This window comes from Poromitra crassiceps (assembly GCF_964638095.1).
Source record: "Poromitra crassiceps genome assembly, contig: HAP1_SCAFFOLD_211, whole genome shotgun sequence".
In the NCBI taxonomy this organism is placed as follows: domain Eukaryota; kingdom Metazoa; phylum Chordata; class Actinopteri; order Beryciformes; family Melamphaidae; genus Poromitra; species Poromitra crassiceps.
Window position 1 is genome coordinate 227,793 of NW_028152177.1, and position 19,648 is coordinate 247,440.

The window sequence follows — 19,648 nt, forward strand, 5'->3', positions numbered from 1 at the left end:
CGCTTTTAATTAATAAATGAAGCACAATATGACAATAACTGTTAAAAAATACTGTATATGAAAATGAAAGTTCACAAATATTAGTTAAACTAATCCTTTCAGTGCAAATGCATTATAAAAACAAAAAATAAGATTTGTTTAGAAAACGAAATGACACAAATTTATTATTATCATTATTATTATCATTATTACTACTACTACACCCGGTGCGCACACTGAATAGGCCTATTATACTATATACTATAGACTGTTATACTTTTCTGTCACATCGTCATTATTAAACCGGCTTATGACAGCATAGTATCTTAATTACTCAAAATATAAGGCGACTAAAATTGGGCAACCATATTCTTATTCGGGCAACCAAAAGCTCTTGCCAGGTTGCCCCTCCGGCAACCACTTTTAAAAGTTAACGTCGAGCCCTGTAGGTGATTGAGCCTATGGCCCATGATCCCAACTGCAATTACCACTCATCGCCATAGGTGTCACCCAACAGAACAAAACTGAAATCTTATGGATTATCTATACTATAATGACAATAGCGTCTGTCTGTCTCTCTCTCTCTCTCTCTCTCTGTCTGTCTGTCCTTCGCGTATCTCCAGAACCGTTGGTCGGATCGAAACTCGGGTGAGCTGATGGCGACCCGACGGAGTGCAGTGCCCTGTTTTCGTGCGATTCGGAAGCGAAACACGTTCGATATTTGAATATTTGTCTTCAGTTCTGCTCCTTTAAGCCCTAAGCCCCAACTTTAAGTAGGGTCGTTGACACTAACTGAGAAAGTCAACACAGGGTCGTCAATCTCAACGACCCTGTCAACGACCCTGTGTTTACTTTGATGTGACTAAATTAGGGGAGGCAGCATCCCTCCTCAGGTTCCAATTAAAAAATGTCTTGCAAAGCGGGCAGCATGAAATGAGCAGAGAATGTATTTGTAAGCTGAATAAGCAGCATTAATATTAATGTGTCATCAAGCCTGTCATGACTAAAATCAAGGGGAAATAATCAGTAGAGCTCAGTGATCTTAGTTAAGTGAGATTTCTAAGAGATTTTTACGTGGCTATAATGGTAGGCTATAACGAGTCACGCATTCAGAAATAATATCCTCTAGGGCCACGCCACTTCCGGGAACCCCCATCCTGTGTAAGTAGGGTTCCCAGAGTAAAACCTGGCCATTTCCACCACTGCTTATGGATGAGCATCATCTGCTGCATGCCATCGAGAACCGTTGGTCGGATCGACTTCAAACTTTGGGAGTGTGCCCTATTGTGCAGTGCAGTGCCCTGTTTTCATGCAATTCGACACAGCGCCACCTACTGGCAACATAAAAAAATGCTGTTTATCGCAAGAACCGTTCGTCCGATCGACTTCAACTTTGGGGAGTGCGCTGATGGGAACTCGACACAGTGCAGTGCAGAATTTGTGCAATTAGGCACAGCGCCACCTATTGGCCACACAAAAAGTGGTTTATCTCGAGAACCATTCGTCCGATCGACTTCAAACTCGAGGAGTGCACTTAGGGGGACTTAACGGAATGCAGGGAGCTGAAGTCCATGCAATTTGGCATAGCGCCACCTACTGGCAACACAAAAAGCAGTTTATCTCGAGAAACATTTGTCTGATTGTGACTTCAAACTTTGGGAGTGTGCTGCTCAGACCCCGATGGAGTGTCGTGCAATTTCATGCAATTTGGACTTATTCCAGAACTCTCATAACGATCATATGTCTGTCCTTCGCGTATCTTGAGAACCGTTTGTCGGATCCACTTCAAACTTGCGGTTAGGGGGACCTGACAGAGTGCAGTGTGTGTGCGGGGCGGGAAGTACCCACAGGGTGGTGCACATCATACATTCTTCCTTGTCCACTGGTACAGTTCCCTCATCACTAAAGACTGCTATAATCAGACCAACCCTGAAAAAACCTGGGTTAGACCCAAGTGACCTAAATAATTACCGACCTATTTCCAATTTACCTTTCATCTCAAAAATCCTCGAGAAAGTAGTCGCATCCCAACTCCAGACTCACCTTGATGACAATAAACTTTTTGAACAATTCCAATCCGGTTTTCGTCCCAATCATAGCACAGAAACAGCCTTAGTTAAGATTTCCAACGACCTCCTCCGCGCAGCTGATTCCGGACTGCTCTCCATTCTCATTCTCCTGGATCTTACCGCAGCTTTCGACACCATATCCCATCAATTACTCATGGACCGCCTGGCTAGTGTTGGAGTTGGAGGCATCGTCCACCAATGGTTTGCCTCCTACCTTGCCAACAGAACACATTTCGTCCAGATTCAAAAATCCCGGTCAAAAAGCTCCACAGTTCAACATGGTGTTCCCCAGGGATCAGTAATGGGTCCAATTATTTTTATCACATATCTCCTCCCCCTTGGTAATATTTTCCGGCAACATGGCATCCATTTCCACTGCTATGCTGATGATATGCAGCTTTATGTGTCTACCAAGCCCACTAACACCCTTCCCCCCAACACTCTTACTGCCTGCCTTCAAGACGTACAGAAATGGATGACCAACAACTATCTACAATTGAACAATAACAAAACAGAACTACTTCTCATTGGCTCAAAATCAACACTCACCAAAACAAACATCTGCTCATTCCCCATTGCTGGGACCACCATAGCTGCCTCCACACAGGTCAAGAGCCTTGGTGTTATCCTGGACAGTACACTTTCTTTCTCCAAACACATAAATAACACTTCCCGGTCCGCCTACTTCCATCTACGAAACATCTCCAGATTACGCCCCACCTTATCACAACAGTCAACTGAAGTACTTGTCAATGCCCTGGTCACATCCCGTATTGACTATTGTAACGCCATTCTAACAGGCATCCCTGCCAAACTCACCCACCGTTTTCAACTCATCCAGAACTCTGCAGCACAGATCATTACCCGCTCAAAATCCACTGATCATATAACACCCCTGCTCATTCAATTACACTGGCTCCCTATCCCCCAACGAATCAAATTTAAAGTCCTACTGCTAACATTTAAAGCTCTCCATAATCTATCCCCCACTTACCTCACAGACCTCCTTCAGCCCTACACTCCCGCCCGTTCCCTCCGGTCTTCATCAGCAGCTCTATTAGAAATACCCCCCGTCAAGCTCAGCACAATGGGTGCCAGGTCCTTCTCACATGCCGCACCTACACTCTGGAATTCCCTTCCCCCCCATATTCACACACTGGACTCCATCACAGAATTTAAGACTGCTATAAAGACCCATCTATTTAAACTTTCTTACTCCCTCTAATTCCATTTATTTAACTCTGTCATAACCTCTGTCCGCCAAACTGTTATTATTATGTTTATTGTACTATATTTTAACTGTGTACTTATTGTGTTTTTGTTGTACGGTGACCTTGAGTGTCAGGAAAGGCGCCTTCAAATAAAAATGTATTATTATGGGGGAACGGGCACTGCACTAGTATCTTTAAATAAAGGTTTTGGATGCATTTATTCATCTAGTATATTCTTTATATAAGTATATAGTCTATCTTTATGCCAGTGTTGTTGTCATTAATAATAATATGAGTATACATATTGGTCGGGTTTCCAGCCACTCATTCTGCAAGTGGGCATTCATGATTGAAAAACAGACAACAAAGAAAGTCTGGAAGGGGACCGACTCTACAACCAAATACTTACACCTACAGCTGTGCAGCAATCTCTGACACTGGGGATAACTGTAGCTAAAAAACTAATTTTGAAGGAATGGAAGTCCTCCTCTTCACCTTCTTTTCAGGTGTGGCTGATGATGAGGACAATGATCTCTGTTTAGAAAGTTCTCAACTATCTGGGACCTGTTTGAACCTCTGCTGGCCTGTACTGTTCTGTACTGTACTTTACTGTACTGTACTGTACTGTACTGTACTGTACTGTACTGTACTGTTTGAACCTACTGCTGGCCTGTACTGGATGATGGTTTTATCCTTTATTTTTAGATGGATGGAAATGCTGTGTTGCATTGCCTCCCCTCGGGGGATCTGAAAAATTGAAGAGACATCTTAATGGCCTTGTTGGAATATGCAGGCGTCTTTCTGAGAGGAAGTTAAAAATATATCAGGCAGCATCTGTGTGGATTCCCTTCCTCTTGCTCAGTCACACACACACACACACACACACACACACACACACACACACACACACACACACACACACAGCTCTTGTGTATTTGACTGGTGCTCTCTCCCGATTCTGTTAGGAGGAGTCAGAGGTAGACTTCCAGCGCTTCCCGTCCAGCAGCCTGCCGGACCTGCTCAGCACCTGCAGTACCTCTGCCCTGCCACCAGGCCTGCCCCCAAACAGCCTGGTAAGGACATAATCTCCTTAGCCTGGGAGCCTGGCTTGAATGGATCTGTATTAGGGATGCAGTGATGAACCCATTTCACTATTAACCACGGTTTAAAACCTCATGGTTTTGTAGCTACACCAAGTGTTTCTGCTCTCTGTTTAAAACAAGGACATGGTACCGTGGAAGTTAAAGGGACATCATGGTACTGTGGAAGTTAAAGGGACATTATGGTACTGTGGAAGTTAAAGGGACATCATGGTACTGTGGAAGTTAACTCATTCATGGCCAGTTTAGGACTGCCAATATTTAGCACAGGCCAAAGATTTTCATAATTGTTGGTCATCTTTCAAGACCCACAGTAAATTATCTATTAGCACCAAAGTGATTTGCAATACCTCAAAATGAAGATGTACACCTCTGGGTTCACCAGGGAAAAAAAAGTGAGCTTTTAGCATGTTCTGTACTCTACTTATAGCCATTTATATACACCCTGTTTTCACCAAAAAGGTCTCTCTGAGAAAGAAATTGCAGAAAATGGCATTTTTGTAAATCACACAATCTCAGGCAGAACTCACTCTCAATTATTTTATTTTGAACTGTATTGACATCAGACATGTAAATATTATTCGTTATGACACAAATGACAAATATATATATATATATATATATATATATAATATACATGAAGTGCTTTTTTTACATTCAACAATACAGTTTACTCGGTGTGAGTGAGTGTGATCATAGAATAGAATGCAGAGATCAGTCTAGTCTCTCTCTCTCACACACACACACACACACACACACACACACACACACACACACACTCCTTACCGCGAGATCATCCGGGTCCTGTCGCATTGGAATCCAGTCTTCCTCGCCCTCGACAGGAAAATGGCCGTGCTGCTTTGCTCTGTGTGAAAGCCATTTCTGTGGCGAGGCTGCTGTTCTCCTCCTCACACAGTTGTGACTCCGTCTCGTCTCTTTCGGGCTGGGACACAGTAACGGGGTCCAGGGACCAGGATCGATCATGTTGGTCACGGGTTTGACTACCGCGAACGATCGATGTCCGCTGCCCTGCAGCAAGCCGATCAGCTCGTGCAGCGCGCCGAGGGGTGTGTTTCAATGGCGTTTCTCCTCTGTGCACAAGGAAGCGCGTTTCTCTGTTTTCTGTTTTTGCTCCTGCTCATTTCAAAACAACAGCTGCGGTATGTGTTTGATCGCGTGTTGTCGGCTTTTTCTTTGAGGCTAGGGACCTGATAACATGTCACAGGCTGGGGAAGTCTTTGAACTATGCGCTGTACTAATAAAAACAAAAACACGTCAAACACGTCTTTGGCGTGGATGGCTATTCCTGATAACACGTCAAAGACGTCTTTGGCGGTGAATGAGTTAAAGGGACATCATGGTACTGTGGAAGTTAAATGATATTATGGCACTGTGGAAGTTAAAGGGACATCATGGTACTGTGGAAGTTAAAGAGACATTATGGTACTGTGGAAGTTAAAGGGACATCATGGTACTGTGGAAGTTAAATGGCATTATGGCACTGTGGAAGTTAAAGGGACATCATGGTACTGTGGAAGTTAAAGAGACATTATGGTACTGTGGAAGTTAAAGGGACATTATGGTACTGTGGAAGTTAAAGGGACATTATGGTACTGTGGAAGTTAAAGGGACATCATGGTACTGTGGAAGTTAAAGGGACATTATGGTACTGTGGAAGTTAAAGGGACATTCTCAAATACACTGCTACCGCATGCGCTAGGACGTGTCATCAGTGATGTTATCTGGGGTCGTTAGGTGTTTCGGGTCTGTCAACATCATACACCCTCGCCCAGTAGACCCAGCCGAGGCCAATTAAGACCCCGACTCACGTCCCAGAAGCCGCTACGGATCAGCCTTACTACTCTATCTGCAACGTTGCCCGCGGGAGGGGTAAAAAGAACCCATTCCGCTGCAATAGAGCTAGTGCTACGCCGCAGTATTGGGCCTTCGGTGCATGGAGGATCTAGGCTCTGTGGGTTTCTCCCGGCCGTGCTCCTCCTTCGTCTCACCAGACCCCCCTTATGTCAAAGGCAATCCAGAGGCAGAAAGGAAACCTCAAGGACGCCCCAAGAGGGCCTGTGCGCTGCACGTCATTTACCTGCGTCGAGCACCTTGCTCTAGCCTGGAGGACCCCAGGCCGCGCCGATCTTGCGCAGATTTTCAGGAGGCTAATCCGTAGCGTTTGTGGATTTCTCCCTCACGAGAGAGCCAAGATGGGGTGCTAATCCCATCCCGTACCGGGTTGCCGTCTCTCCGGCCGTCAACTGTCTCTCCAGCTCGTCACCAAACTATACTTGGTTGTCACCTAGTCTTTCCTAAGTGTCACCGGCCAGAGGCAAGCCAGGATTCTACATTCTCAAATACACTGCTACCGCATGCGCTAGGACGTGTCATCAGTGATGTTATCTGGGGTCGTTAGGTGTTTCGGGTCTGTCAACATCATACACCCTCGCCCAGTAGACCCAGCCGAGGCCAATTAAGACCCCGACTCACGTCCCAGAAGCCGCTACGGATCAGCCTTACTACTCTATCTGCAACGTTGCCCGCGGGAGGGGTAAAAAGAACCCATTCCGCTGCAATAGAGCTAGTGCTACGCCGCAGTATTGGGCCTTCGGTGCATGGAGGATCTAGGCTCTGTGGGTTTCTCCCGGCCGTGCTCCTCCTTCGTCTCACCAGACCCCCCTTATGTCAAAGGCAATCCAGAGGCAGAAAGGAAACCTCAAGGACGCCCCAAGAGGGCCTGTGCGCTGCACGTCATTTACCTGCGTCGAGCACCTTGCTCTAGCCTGGAGGACCCCAGGCCGCGCCGATCTTGCGCAGATTTTCAGGAGGCTAATCCGTAGCGTTTGTGGATTTCTCCCTCACGAGAGAGCCAAGATGGGGTGCTAATCCCATCCCGTACCGGGTTGCCGTCTCTCCGGCCGTCAACTGTCTCTCCAGCTCGTCACCAAACTATACTTGGTTGTCACCTAGTCTTTCCTAAGTGTCACCGGCCAGAGGCAAGCCAGGATTCTACATTCTCAAATACACTGCTACCGCATGCGCTAGGACGTGTCATCAGTGATGTTATCTGGGGTCGTTAGGTGTTTCGGGTCTGTCAACATCATACACCCTCGCCCAGTAGACCCAGCCGAGGCCAATTAAGACCCCGACTCACGTCCCAGAAGCCGCTACGGATCAGCCTTACTACTCTATCTGCAACGTTGCCCGCGGGAGGGGTAAAAAGAACCCATTCCGCTGCAATAGAGCTAGTGCTACGCCGCAGTATTGGGCCTTCGGTGCATGGAGGATCTAGGCTCTGTGGGTTTCTCCCGGCCGTGCTCCTCCTTCGTCTCACCAGACCCCCCTTATGTCAAAGGCAATCCAGAGGCAGAAAGGAAACCTCAAGGACGCCCCAAGAGGGCCTGTGCGCTGCACGTCATTTACCTGCGTCGAGCACCTTGCTCTAGCCTGGAGGACCCCAGGCCGCGCCGATCTTGCGCAGATTTTCAGGAGGCTAATCCGTAGCGTTTGTGGATTTCTCCCTCACGAGAGAGCCAAGATGGGGTGCTAATCCCATCCCGTACCGGGTTGCCGTCTCTCCGGCCGTCAACTGTCTCTCCAGCTCGTCACCAAACTATACTTGGTTGTCACCTAGTCTTTCCTAAGTGTCACCGGCCAGAGGCAAGCCAGGATTCTACATTCTCAAATACACTGCTACCGCATGCGCTAGGACGTGTCATCAGTGATGTTATCTGGGGTCGTTAGGTGTTTCGGGTCTGTCAACATCATACACCCTCGCCCAGTAGACCCAGCCGAGGCCAATTAAGACCCCGACTCACGTCCCAGAAGCCGCTACGGATCAGCCTTACTACTCTATCTGCAACGTTGCCCGCGGGAGGGGTAAAAAGAACCCATTCCGCTGCAATAGAGCTAGTGCTACGCCGCAGTATTGGGCCTTCGGTGCATGGAGGATCTAGGCTCTGTGGGTTTCTCCCGGCCGTGCTCCTCCTTCGTCTCACCAGACCCCCCTTATGTCAAAGGCAATCCAGAGGCAGAAAGGAAACCTCAAGGACGCCCCAAGAGGGCCTGTGCGCTGCACGTCATTTACCTGCGTCGAGCACCTTGCTCTAGCCTGGAGGACCCCAGGCCGCGCCGATCTTGCGCAGATTTTCAGGAGGCTAATCCGTAGCGTTTGTGGATTTCTCCCTCACGAGAGAGCCAAGATGGGGTGCTAATCCCATCCCGTACCGGGTTGCCGTCTCTCCGGCCGTCAACTGTCTCTCCAGCTCGTCACCAAACTATACTTGGTTGTCACCTAGTCTTTCCTAAGTGTCACCGGCCAGAGGCAAGCCAGGATTCTACATTCTCAAATACACTGCTACCGCATGCGCTAGGACGTGTCATCAGTGATGTTATCTGGGGTCGTTAGGTGTTTCGGGTCTGTCAACATCATACACCCTCGCCCAGTAGACCCAGCCGAGGCCAATTAAGACCCCGACTCACGTCCCAGAAGCCGCTACGGATCAGCCTTACTACTCTATCTGCAACGTTGCCCGCGGGAGGGGTAAAAAGAACCCATTCCGCTGCAATAGAGCTAGTGCTACGCCGCAGTATTGGGCCTTCGGTGCATGGAGGATCTAGGCTCTGTGGGTTTCTCCCGGCCGTGCTCCTCCTTCGTCTCACCAGACCCCCCTTATGTCAAAGGCAATCCAGAGGCAGAAAGGAAACCTCAAGGACGCCCCAAGAGGGCCTGTGCGCTGCACGTCATTTACCTGCGTCGAGCACCTTGCTCTAGCCTGGAGGACCCCAGGCCGCGCCGATCTTGCGCAGATTTTCAGGAGGCTAATCCGTAGCGTTTGTGGATTTCTCCCTCACGAGAGAGCCAAGATGGGGTGCTAATCCCATCCCGTACCGGGTTGCCGTCTCTCCGGCCGTCAACTGTCTCTCCAGCTCGTCACCAAACTATACTTGGTTGTCACCTAGTCTTTCCTAAGTGTCACCGGCCAGAGGCAAGCCAGGATTCTACATTCTCAAATACACTGCTACCGCATGCGCTAGGACGTGTCATCAGTGATGTTATCTGGGGTCGTTAGGTGTTTCGGGTCTGTCAACATCATACACCCTCGCCCAGTAGACCCAGCCGAGGCCAATTAAGACCCCGACTCACGTCCCAGAAGCCGCTACGGATCAGCCTTACTACTCTATCTGCAACGTTGCCCGCGGGAGGGGTAAAAAGAACCCATTCCGCTGCAATAGAGCTACATTATGGCACTGTGGAAGTTAAAGGACATCATGGTACTGTGGAAGTTAAATGACATTATGGTACTGTAGAAGTTAAAGGGACATTATGGTACTGTGGAATTTAAAGGGACATTATGGTACTGTGGAAGTTAAATGACATTATGGTACTGTAGAAGTTAAAGGGACATTATGGTACTGTAGAAGTTAAAGGGACATTATGATACTGTGGACGTTAAAGGTACATTATGGTACTATGGAAGTTAAAGGACATTATGGTACTGTGGAAGTTAAAGGTACATTATGGTACTGTGGAAGTTAAAGGGACAGTATGGTACTGTGGAAGTTAAACGGACATTATGGTACTGTAGAAGTTAAAGGGACATCATGGTACTGTGGAAGTTAAAGGTACATTATGGTACTATGGAAGTTAAAGGACATTATGGTACTGTGGAAGTTAAAGGTACATTATGGTACTGTGGAAGTTAAAGGGACATTATGGTACTGTGGAAGTTAAAGGGACATTATGGCACTGTGGAAGTTAAAGGACATCATGGTACTGTGGAAGTTAAATTACATTATGGTACTGTAGAAGTTAAAGGGACATTATGGTACTGTTGAAGTTAAAGGGACATTATGGTACTGTAGAAGTTAAAGGGACATTATGGTATTGTAGAAGTTGAAGGGATATTATGGTACTGTGGAAGTTAAAGGGACATTATGGTACTGTGGAAGTTAAAGGACAGTATGGAATTGTAGAAGTTGAAGGGACATTATGGTACTGCGGAAGTTAAAGGGACATTAGGTACTGTGGAAGTTAAAAGTACATTATGGTATTGTGGAAGTTAAAGGGACATTATGGACTGTGGAAGACCTAGAGGTGACTACACTTTTTAGCACAACATGGATTTGCCCAGGTCAACTGCTGACCTACAGGTGCATACGAGCAAAATCACGCATAGAGGGTGTACCGCTTAAAAAGTATGAGAATGAAAAAAATATGTCAACATATCTGTTTACATTTCTTGTGATGATGGGGTTGTTCCCCCCCCCCTTTTTTTCAAATTAATGTTCTGTAAACTCTACTCATGTGTACACACTCATGTGTGTACTCATACCTTGGTGGGTACAGCCACTTTTCTACCTGAAAAGTGCCCCACTTTTTTTTGGCTCCCTTTTCGACCAGGAATCCAACGACACCATGCGCGAGCCAATCCGAGCACCGGGAAAAAATCTCATTTTCCAACCCTAACCCTAACCCTAGCTCAGTTTTCGGCAAATGGCTCGGCAACGAAATTCCTAACATCTCCGTATAGGCGTGTTTATGCCCAAAAGCATTGTGGAGGTGTGGTCATGCCCATAAAACCACAGCGTCACGTCAGCAGCTTCCTCCTCACTGAGAGAGACTAGAGTGAGAGAGAGAAAGAGGGAGAGAGAAAAGATAGCCTAGATGGGGAGAGGGAGAGAGAGAGAGATGTGAGGCTGTCATGCATAGAAATCAAATAACGTGCTCATGCCCACTTGTGAATCAGCTGTGTAGTATTGCCATTTCACACGCTGAAAAAGGGCTACTGCCCAAACGTCTGTATGGACGTATGCTTATCCCTTTTCAGGCTCTCTTCTCCTGCATCTCCGCTGCGGGGCTATACTGCATGCTTAATTACGCAGTGTACTGAGAGCCGCGATGAGTGATGCTGCTCTATTTGAAGTTGAATTTCGTTCCACCAGCACACATTTTATTAATCAGCTATTTTCTATTTGTTTCTATTTTATTAATTAATTAATTAATTAATATATACATCGAATCCCACCAATTTAGTCCGTCATTTTCCCCTTGGCGCACATAAAGACACATGCTTCCGTCACTGTCTGCTTGATGGCGAGAGGGACTTCAGCTGTAGGCTACTCGTGACACAACCAGACATCGAATTTTCAACAGTTAACTTTTGTAGCTAGGCCTATAGGTTCCTGGCTATTACGAGGTGAGGCAGTATGCCCCGTGTCTCTCTCTCTCTCCCCCCAACGAGGGAAGTGGAGAGGGCTATTGCGGTGCTATTAAACGTATAATGGTTGGAAAAGATCAACATTTGCTTTTTATTTTCTCCTACCCTCTCCTACCTAAAGTAATCTAATGTTACACCACAGACCTGTATGGTCGAGAATTATGTAGCCTAATAAAACCAGACAAACGAATTCTCATTTTTAAATCAAGATGTGTTTTTTCTGCAATGTAGGCTATAGTTGAAAATCAATGTGGCATTCTGAGGAGGGAAGAGTGTCTGCGTGCACGAAGTGTTGGAGAGAGAGAGATACATCCATGCCCTGCGTATGTCTCCAAGCAAGGATTTCCTGCACTGCACGGAGAATACTGTCTGCGCTCAGGCGTACGCCTGGCGTAGTGGGGTTGTTTGCGCTAAGACCAGCTATTTGCTGGCATTACAATTTAGAGCACCCAAGGCCCCTTTTTCTAACACATTGCGCTGGAACGCCTATTTTGGGTGTAGGGGTTTGAGACTGAATGAGTGACAGGTAGTAGCACCAATGAGAGAGTGGTTCGAAATGCTCAATTTTGAAGGAGCAATCTAGATGGGCAGTCTCAGGGTGGGTGGGCCTCCTTGATCGCAAAGTCGTAACTGATTTTGCCAATCACTGGCCTGGATTCCATTCCCAGTTTGGTGAGAGGAGTGTCCCAGACCCAGAGAGAGATCTGCAGCATGCAGTAACCTAGTTTAACAGCCTAAGAACTCTCATGGGTCTGGCGTTGATACTAGTAAAGCCTTGACTTGTTTTTGTCTTGGCAGCTGAGCGACCTGGAGAAGCTCGAAGAACCAGGCTGGGGAGAGGCACCTAAAGGACCCTGTCGCAGCCCCACACCCATGAAGCTCTGCAGCCGCTCCCAAGGTTGGTACTTTAAGAACCTTTCTAAATGGGGTCTTTATAGCCCCAAAAAGGATTCTGCTATTGTAATGGAAATTAATTTCTCACTTCTCATCCCGCATAATCAACAACATTTTCAGCCAATATGAAACAAATTGAATGAAGCCAGGAGTCGGGAAGTTGTCTTAAAAAACTTAAAGGGGGACTTACCCCCCCAGATATGTAACAAAACGGCATGCTGCTTGATTTGAAAAAACCTATGGGAAAAACCAAGAAATTAACGTCTGCTCTTGTCTCACTATACTCTTTGGCTGTCCTCAGACGGCATTGTTATTGTTATATGAGAGCTCCAAAATCTTTATAAATATCCACAACTAGCTGGTGGCCTGTATGGAAACAGTGTTGCTCAAAATGGTTGAAAGTTATATCAATTTGGTCATTCAGTGAATCAGTGGCGAACTAGAAATTGACTCCATTGACTCCCATTTAAGTATCATTAAAAGAGCCTAGTGACGCGAGCCTGGTTATCGCAGCACAGCACAATACTCAGGACAAAACCCCCCGCTCTCAACACGCTCATGTAATCACAATGGGAGACTTCTCCACGTTATTCCCTTGTCCAACTTATCCTCTACACCGCCATGAAGTCCTTTTTTAATTTTCGTTTCTCCCTTTTTCGTGATTCTTGACAAAAAGTGTAGTGCACCTCTGCTTTTTCCTCACGAGCGCAGAGCAGAGCCGCAGCGGGCCACGGAACATTCTCCCCCTCAGGCCCCTGCTGCTCACCCTACAGTACAGGCGAAACAGCCTCCTGCCTGTGGCGCCAGTTTGGCTGTAGCCCTCACAAAACAACAACAAACAAACACAAACAAAAATCGCTGGTGTGCGCCCAGGCGACGCCCCCCCCCCCTTTCTGCACAATCAGTGTCTGAAATTGGGTACAGGATTGCGGGAATCCCGCATCTGTTTGCGTGAACTGCTACATACGACTAGACAAGCCGCTAGTCACAGACAGGGGCAGAGCTGCACTTTGTGAAAAAGGGGCACAGACGAGTCCTCTCTCTCTCCTCTCTGCACAATCAAAGTGGTTGAGTGGTTCTCAATGTGGGGTCCGGTGACCACCAGTGGTCCTGTCGTGGATAATGTGGCAATGATGAGGATGAGAGGATTCCAGGATTCTCTGTTATCTCTCAACCTAATATATATGGAATTCTGGACAAAATCATATTTAGGCTACATAAAAAATAAAAAATAAACTGATTTGCATCTGAGAGACCAAATATATGTCCTTTATTTACACATTTAAATACATGTGTCATCAAAATGCACTCTGGCAGTTTAAAATGAGCAAACTGAATTGCAGTGCACAATACATATTAAATATTAAAATTCGTTCAATATCTAAAAATCACAGTAAAGCCAGAAACACAGTAACACAGGATTGCTCTTATTTGTGTCCATTCAGCAATCTGACCATGGACGGTATAGGACTCTTTTTGTAGCGCTCTGTTTTACACTTGATGTCTCTCAGCCGTGCTCCTTGTCTTGTCCTTGCTCCTTCTCTCTCAGCGCACGTTGGTGGGAGCCAGCTTGAGAAATCTGTGGACCTTTGGAGTTTGAGTGCAAAGTTCAGGCACAGCTCCTCTCGTCTCTTCTGCAGAGGTTGGGGGTCCATTGCCCCAATATGAACTCAATTAGGGCTCCTTACTATGAAAAAGGTTGGGAATGATTTACAGTAACACAATGCCATTTTCTTCCCTTTATGATTATAGTGGCGTTTATTGATAGTATTGTGTTACATCACCACATGGCCATCTTGGTAGGAAAATAACAGGCGATTGTAATCAATTAACAGGTGATTAACAGGTCAAGTGACACAAACAGCCAATGAGCTGTGTGTATTGTAGTGCCATATTGGTAGGAAAATGCTTGTGACATCATGGGAATAGGCTTGGAGTTGTGAGGAGCCGGGAAAGGGTACAGGGCGAGTAGGGGAGTTTCTATCTTGAAATCCCATAGTCTTTGGGTACAACGTGACGTCAGGTTGTACCACATTTTGTGCAGTTTTGAGGGCAAAAAAAAAGCAGTGTTGAACCCATAGAGATCACTTATGCAGCTGAAATACATGATACAAATGGTACAATGGTAACAGTTTGGTCTCAAATGTGGAAATTCTGAACAGAATTCTTCACACACCACCCCCAAAGTCATATTGGTTAAAAGCTGAAAAAAAGTGTTTTGGGGGTAAGTTACACTTTAATTACAGGAGGACTGCAAGTATCACATTGTACATGATGTATAGAGTACAGATGGTCATAGAATGCAGTAAAGATGTAACACTTGTCATGTACTTTCAAGTCAAGTCAAGTTTATTTGTATAGCCCTAATTCACAAGCATGTCCCAGAGGGCTTCACAGAGAATATGTCTAGCTAATTCTAGCTGACACAACAGTAGCAAATTACAGAATAAAGATAACACATTGAACAATTGATAGAGAAATATAGAAAATATAGAAATATAGGATAGAGCAGAGGAGAGAGCAGGAGAAGGGAGGAGAGCAGTGGGAATGTGAGAGAGTGATGGGGTGGGGAGGGAATGGGAAATGTTGGAGAGTATAGGAGGTGGGGAAGGAGCAAGAGGAGAGAGCAGGAGAGGGGAGGGAGAGCGGGGGGATGTGGGGGAGAAGAGAGCAGGGAGAGGGAGGAGGTGGGGAGAGAATGGGAAATGTGGGGGAGGAGAGAACGGAGAAGGAGAGTTGGGGAAAGTAGCAGGGGAAAGGGGAAAGAAAGAGAATGGGTGCCATGCTTTAAAATTGAATGGATGCCATGCTTTAGAAAAGTGGAGGGGGGGGGGGGGGTTCGGGAACGGGAGGATGTAGGGAGGGAGAGCAGGGGGAGTATGAGAGACTATATGGAGAGAACAGGGAAAGGAGGGCTAGCTGACACAACAGTAACAAATTACAGTAGTAATAATAACACATCGAACAATCATATGATAGAGAAATATAGACACACATTTTGCAAACGGACATATGTCGATTTCTTAGCAACCAAACTATGCTTAACTTAATTTGCTGCAGGCCTTTAGTTGTGAATCCCTTTGCCAAATAACACATGTTCACATATAGAGCTTATGGGTGCCTCGCTTTAGGGTAGAATGGGTGCCATGCTTTAAAATAGTGGCGGAATAGTGGGAGGGGATAGAATGGGTGCCATGCTTTGGAGTAGAATGGGTACTATGCTTTAGAATAGTGGGGGAAGGGGGATAGAGGAGAGAGCAGGAGAGGGGAGGAGGGAGGGAGAGCGGGGGGATGTGGGGGAGGAGAGAGCAGGAAGAGGGAGGAGGTGGGGAGAGAATGGGAAATGTGGGGGAGGAGAAAACGGAGAAGGAGAGGTGGGAGGGTGCAGGGGAGGGAGAGCAGGGGGAATGTGAGAGAGGAGAGATCAGAAAGTGGCAGGGAATGGGGAAAATTGGGGAGGAGAGGAGGAGGGGAAGGAGCAGGGGAGGGGAGAAAGAGGAGGGACAGGGGAGGGGGGAGAGCGGTGGGATGTGGGGGAGGAGAGAGCATGGAAAGAGAGGAGGTGGGGAGGGAATGGGAAATGTGGGAGAGGAGAGAACAGGAAGGGGGAAGTGGGGAAGGAGCAGGGGAAGGGGGAAAGAGAAAGAGAGGGGGGGAGAAGATCAGACAAACTGACTACTCTAGACATTAACCAGAACTAACTAGGACACAGGGGATCTAGCTAATCTACAGCCTAGTCTGGCCTGTCCTATTCTGCTCTAGTCCGATCTTTGCCTGAACACTATAACAGGTCAGCCTATAGTTAGGCTGTAGCTAATCTATCGCCTACCTAAGCTATTCTAACCTACCGGCAGCCCTCGACCAGTGATGGTGTGCACCGATGCCCCCCACCCTGGCCCCCGGCCCCCACACACATAAGGCGTGGGAGAGAAGGCCAGGCCGGGGCACAGCGGCACCCCCTCACCCCCAGTGCACGCAAGAAAACCTTTCCACCACATGGATTGCCACATGGATTGCCTCAGTGACTTGGCTGAGGAGGACAAGGAGGACCTTGTGAGGCCGATGTACTGTAGGGGTCCAGCTATGGACCCCATCTGAGAACCCCCCTCCGAGACAAGCCGAGAGATGCCGGGCTAAACCATTTACAGAGTTTCAGATTATGGAAATAAAATTTACAAAACAACAGAAAATTGAAAATGTAAAAAGGAGTCCAACAAAAGGAATAGATCAGGGAAGAGAGTTGAAAATGTAAAAAGTAGAGTCCAAAAAGAAATAGAAGATATAGTCTTTAAGTGTTCGTATAGTCTTTAAGTGTCCGTAGGTTCAGAGAATACTAGCTACCGTAATTAGCTAGGTGAAAAAGGGGTAAAAAGATTGGGAGTTCCACGAGGATGATCTGAGGAATCCATGAGTCCGCATTGGTGACATCGATTAAGAGGAGAGGAGGGGAGGATAGGGGTCGGAGGTGATGATGAGGCCAGGGGAAGGGGGAGGGAGGATGTCCCCCCCCTTCCCCTGGGCAGGCAGGCGAAGGAGTAGTGGGTAGGTAGGCCGGAGTGACGACAGGTGACCAGGATGATGAGGATAGGGGTCGGTGGTGATGATGAGCCCGGGGTGTCAGGGTGTCAGACAGGAGAAGGAGTAGTGGGTAGATGGCCTAGAGCAGCGATCCTCAAAGTCCGGACTCCGGTCCGCATCCGGACCCAAACGCCGTCCTATCCGGACCGAGCCCTATAACCTACAAATCATTGAGAATTGTTACATTTCACGGAGCGTTTCTATTTTAACCGGCACATGGTTTTCTAGCCTTTACGGTACTGGTTTATCTGCCAGGAAGCTCACAGACCAATGTATGCACTCTAAATCATCACATGTGATGCTACTCAGCCAATCAAATATCCGATTCGATTCTGCCTGTTTCAGTGCTGCAGGCAAGAGTGTCAGTGACACACCGACGGACGGAGTAGAGGCGAGAGACTGAGAAATGCGAGAGATAGAAGTCATTTCACATGGCTTGCTCAAAAGAAACGAGTAGACCGCAAAAACAAAGATTTTGTTTTAATCCGGAGTAGGCAGACTCATGTTCATTCATTGTTCTCACGGGCAGCTCAAAACCAGGCAGTATGTCTCATGTGAAGTGCGATGCGATCCTAACCTGTCTATGAAAGCGCCACACGAGCAAACACACTCAAGTCCAGACTGAGGGCACACTCACACATTCACTGCCCAACGGCATGTGACGTTTGCATTGCGAACGATCGATAGACAGACAGACAGACAGACAGACAGACACTGAGACAGACAGACAGACAGACAGACAGACAGACAGACAGACAGACGGATAGACAGATAGATAGATAGACAGATAGATAGATAGATAGATACACAGACAGATAGGGAGCTCACTTCTCTCAATAGAAAAGGTGGAGGAAAAGGAAGAAAAGGGGATTTTTTTTCTAAAATTAAAGCACTTTTAAGATGCACATTTTTTCAAAGCACTCTGTTGTATGTTATTTTTAAATGCAGCCATTATTTTCACTTGAAATGAGAAAAGAACATGTATTTATTATTATAATAGGCTAGTTATTTATAATAAATCCAGTTAAATATGAAAACTAAATAAACATTGTTGATGTTTATTTTGATTTAACAGTCAGTATAGTTGTCTACATACAGACATTGTACCATTAGGCTACTGCAATCATTGAAGTAGCCTAAGTTCAATGGCACTGAATAATAACACAAGCTACGTTACAATGTTCCGGACCTTTGCTTGAGGACATTTTCTCTAACTGGACCTCTATGACTTTTAATTGAGTGCCCCTGGCCTAGAGTGACGACAGGTAGCTGGGACGATGATGACCGGACCTAGGGCTGCAGCGGCGGGGGTGTACATCAGGTCAATGAAGGACACCTGAGAAGGAGAGAGAGAAGAGGAGAGCAGAGAGGAGAGGCACAAGGGGGCGGGGATGATCTAATGTTTCTGTGTGTGGCAGCAAGGTCAGCCACATGTGATATGACATGTTGCTGTGGGGCAGAGGGTGAAATCTGCTTGGACCTATGTACACCTTGACCTTCTCAATGCCACGACAGATAAGCTGTCTGTCTGTAGATAGTGTCTGCCTATTGCCTGTCCATGTCTAATAACTCATACCATTAATTATGTGTATGCAATTATAGCTTTATTGAATATGTAATGACTTAAATTCTTTTTTTTTTATGACCAAATTTTTATTATGACATTATAGACATAACATTCACATTAACATGTTGGCTGCTTTCATTCCCCTTCCCCATTCACCATCTCCTGTACACACCAAAACATATAAAAGAGCATACATACAATCACATATAAAGTGCAGATATACACATGCATGCAAGCACGCTATACAATATGATACACTTTACACCACTCGACGTAGGCTATATCGTTTTACTAATTCGATTGCATCTGTAAGAGCTTCAATTGTTTCCCTTTTTGCACCATTTACCCTAACCCTAACCCTTGCTATGGATGATTCTAAAACAAGAGTACTATGAAATAAAGACTCCACTGATCTACTGTACTTTAAGGACGTGGGGTGGTTTCCATCTCATTACCAGAATCTTCTTTGCAGCTGTAAGGCCAGAGAAAAATATTTTTTTGGTTTTACCAGACATATTGAGGGAGGAATCATCATTTAACAACATAACATTGGGTAAACAGGGTATTTTAGAGCCAATGATATCAGTGCAATCTGTACCCAAAATGATCTCACACCTGAGCATTCCCTAAACATATGGATGTAGGTGCCAATTGACTTTTGTGGACATAGCAAGCAAAAAGGGTGGTAGTTATCTGTAATTGGCAATACTTTCTAGGTGATAGATATAATCTATGAATCATTTTATAATGTAACAGTTGATTATTATAATTGCGGGAAGTAGCAGAAATGTTCCTCCATACTCTTTTCCAGTCTATTATCAGTCCATAATCTTTCAAATCAATATTCCAGACTTTAACAATTCCCATATAGCTTTGAGTATTGTGTTGCATCTTTTTATATACATGTGACACAAAACCCACCCCAGGCTGGGGAGTTTTAAGCATTTCCACCATTGGGTGTATTTTGAGAGGCTGATTCCATGGCACACCATAAGTGCGCATAGCCGCCCGGAGTTGCAAATAGAAA

At 46.3% G+C, this 19,648-nt stretch overlaps 1 protein-coding gene across 1 annotated transcript in view; it reads left to right on the plus strand.

Moving 5' to 3' along the window:
• Positions 1-19,648, plus strand: part of LOC310770741 (PDZ domain-containing protein 2-like) — a gene marked incomplete at its 5' end in the record, with an annotated part of 156,795 nt that overhangs the window by 64,656 nt on the left and 72,491 nt on the right. Inside the window, 2 exons of the mRNA XM_083663458.1 lie at positions 4,225-4,332; positions 12,381-12,480. Coding sequence (XP_083519584.1) covers positions 4,225-4,332; positions 12,381-12,480 — 208 coding nt within the window. The remainder of the gene's footprint in view (positions 1-4,224; positions 4,333-12,380; positions 12,481-19,648) is intronic.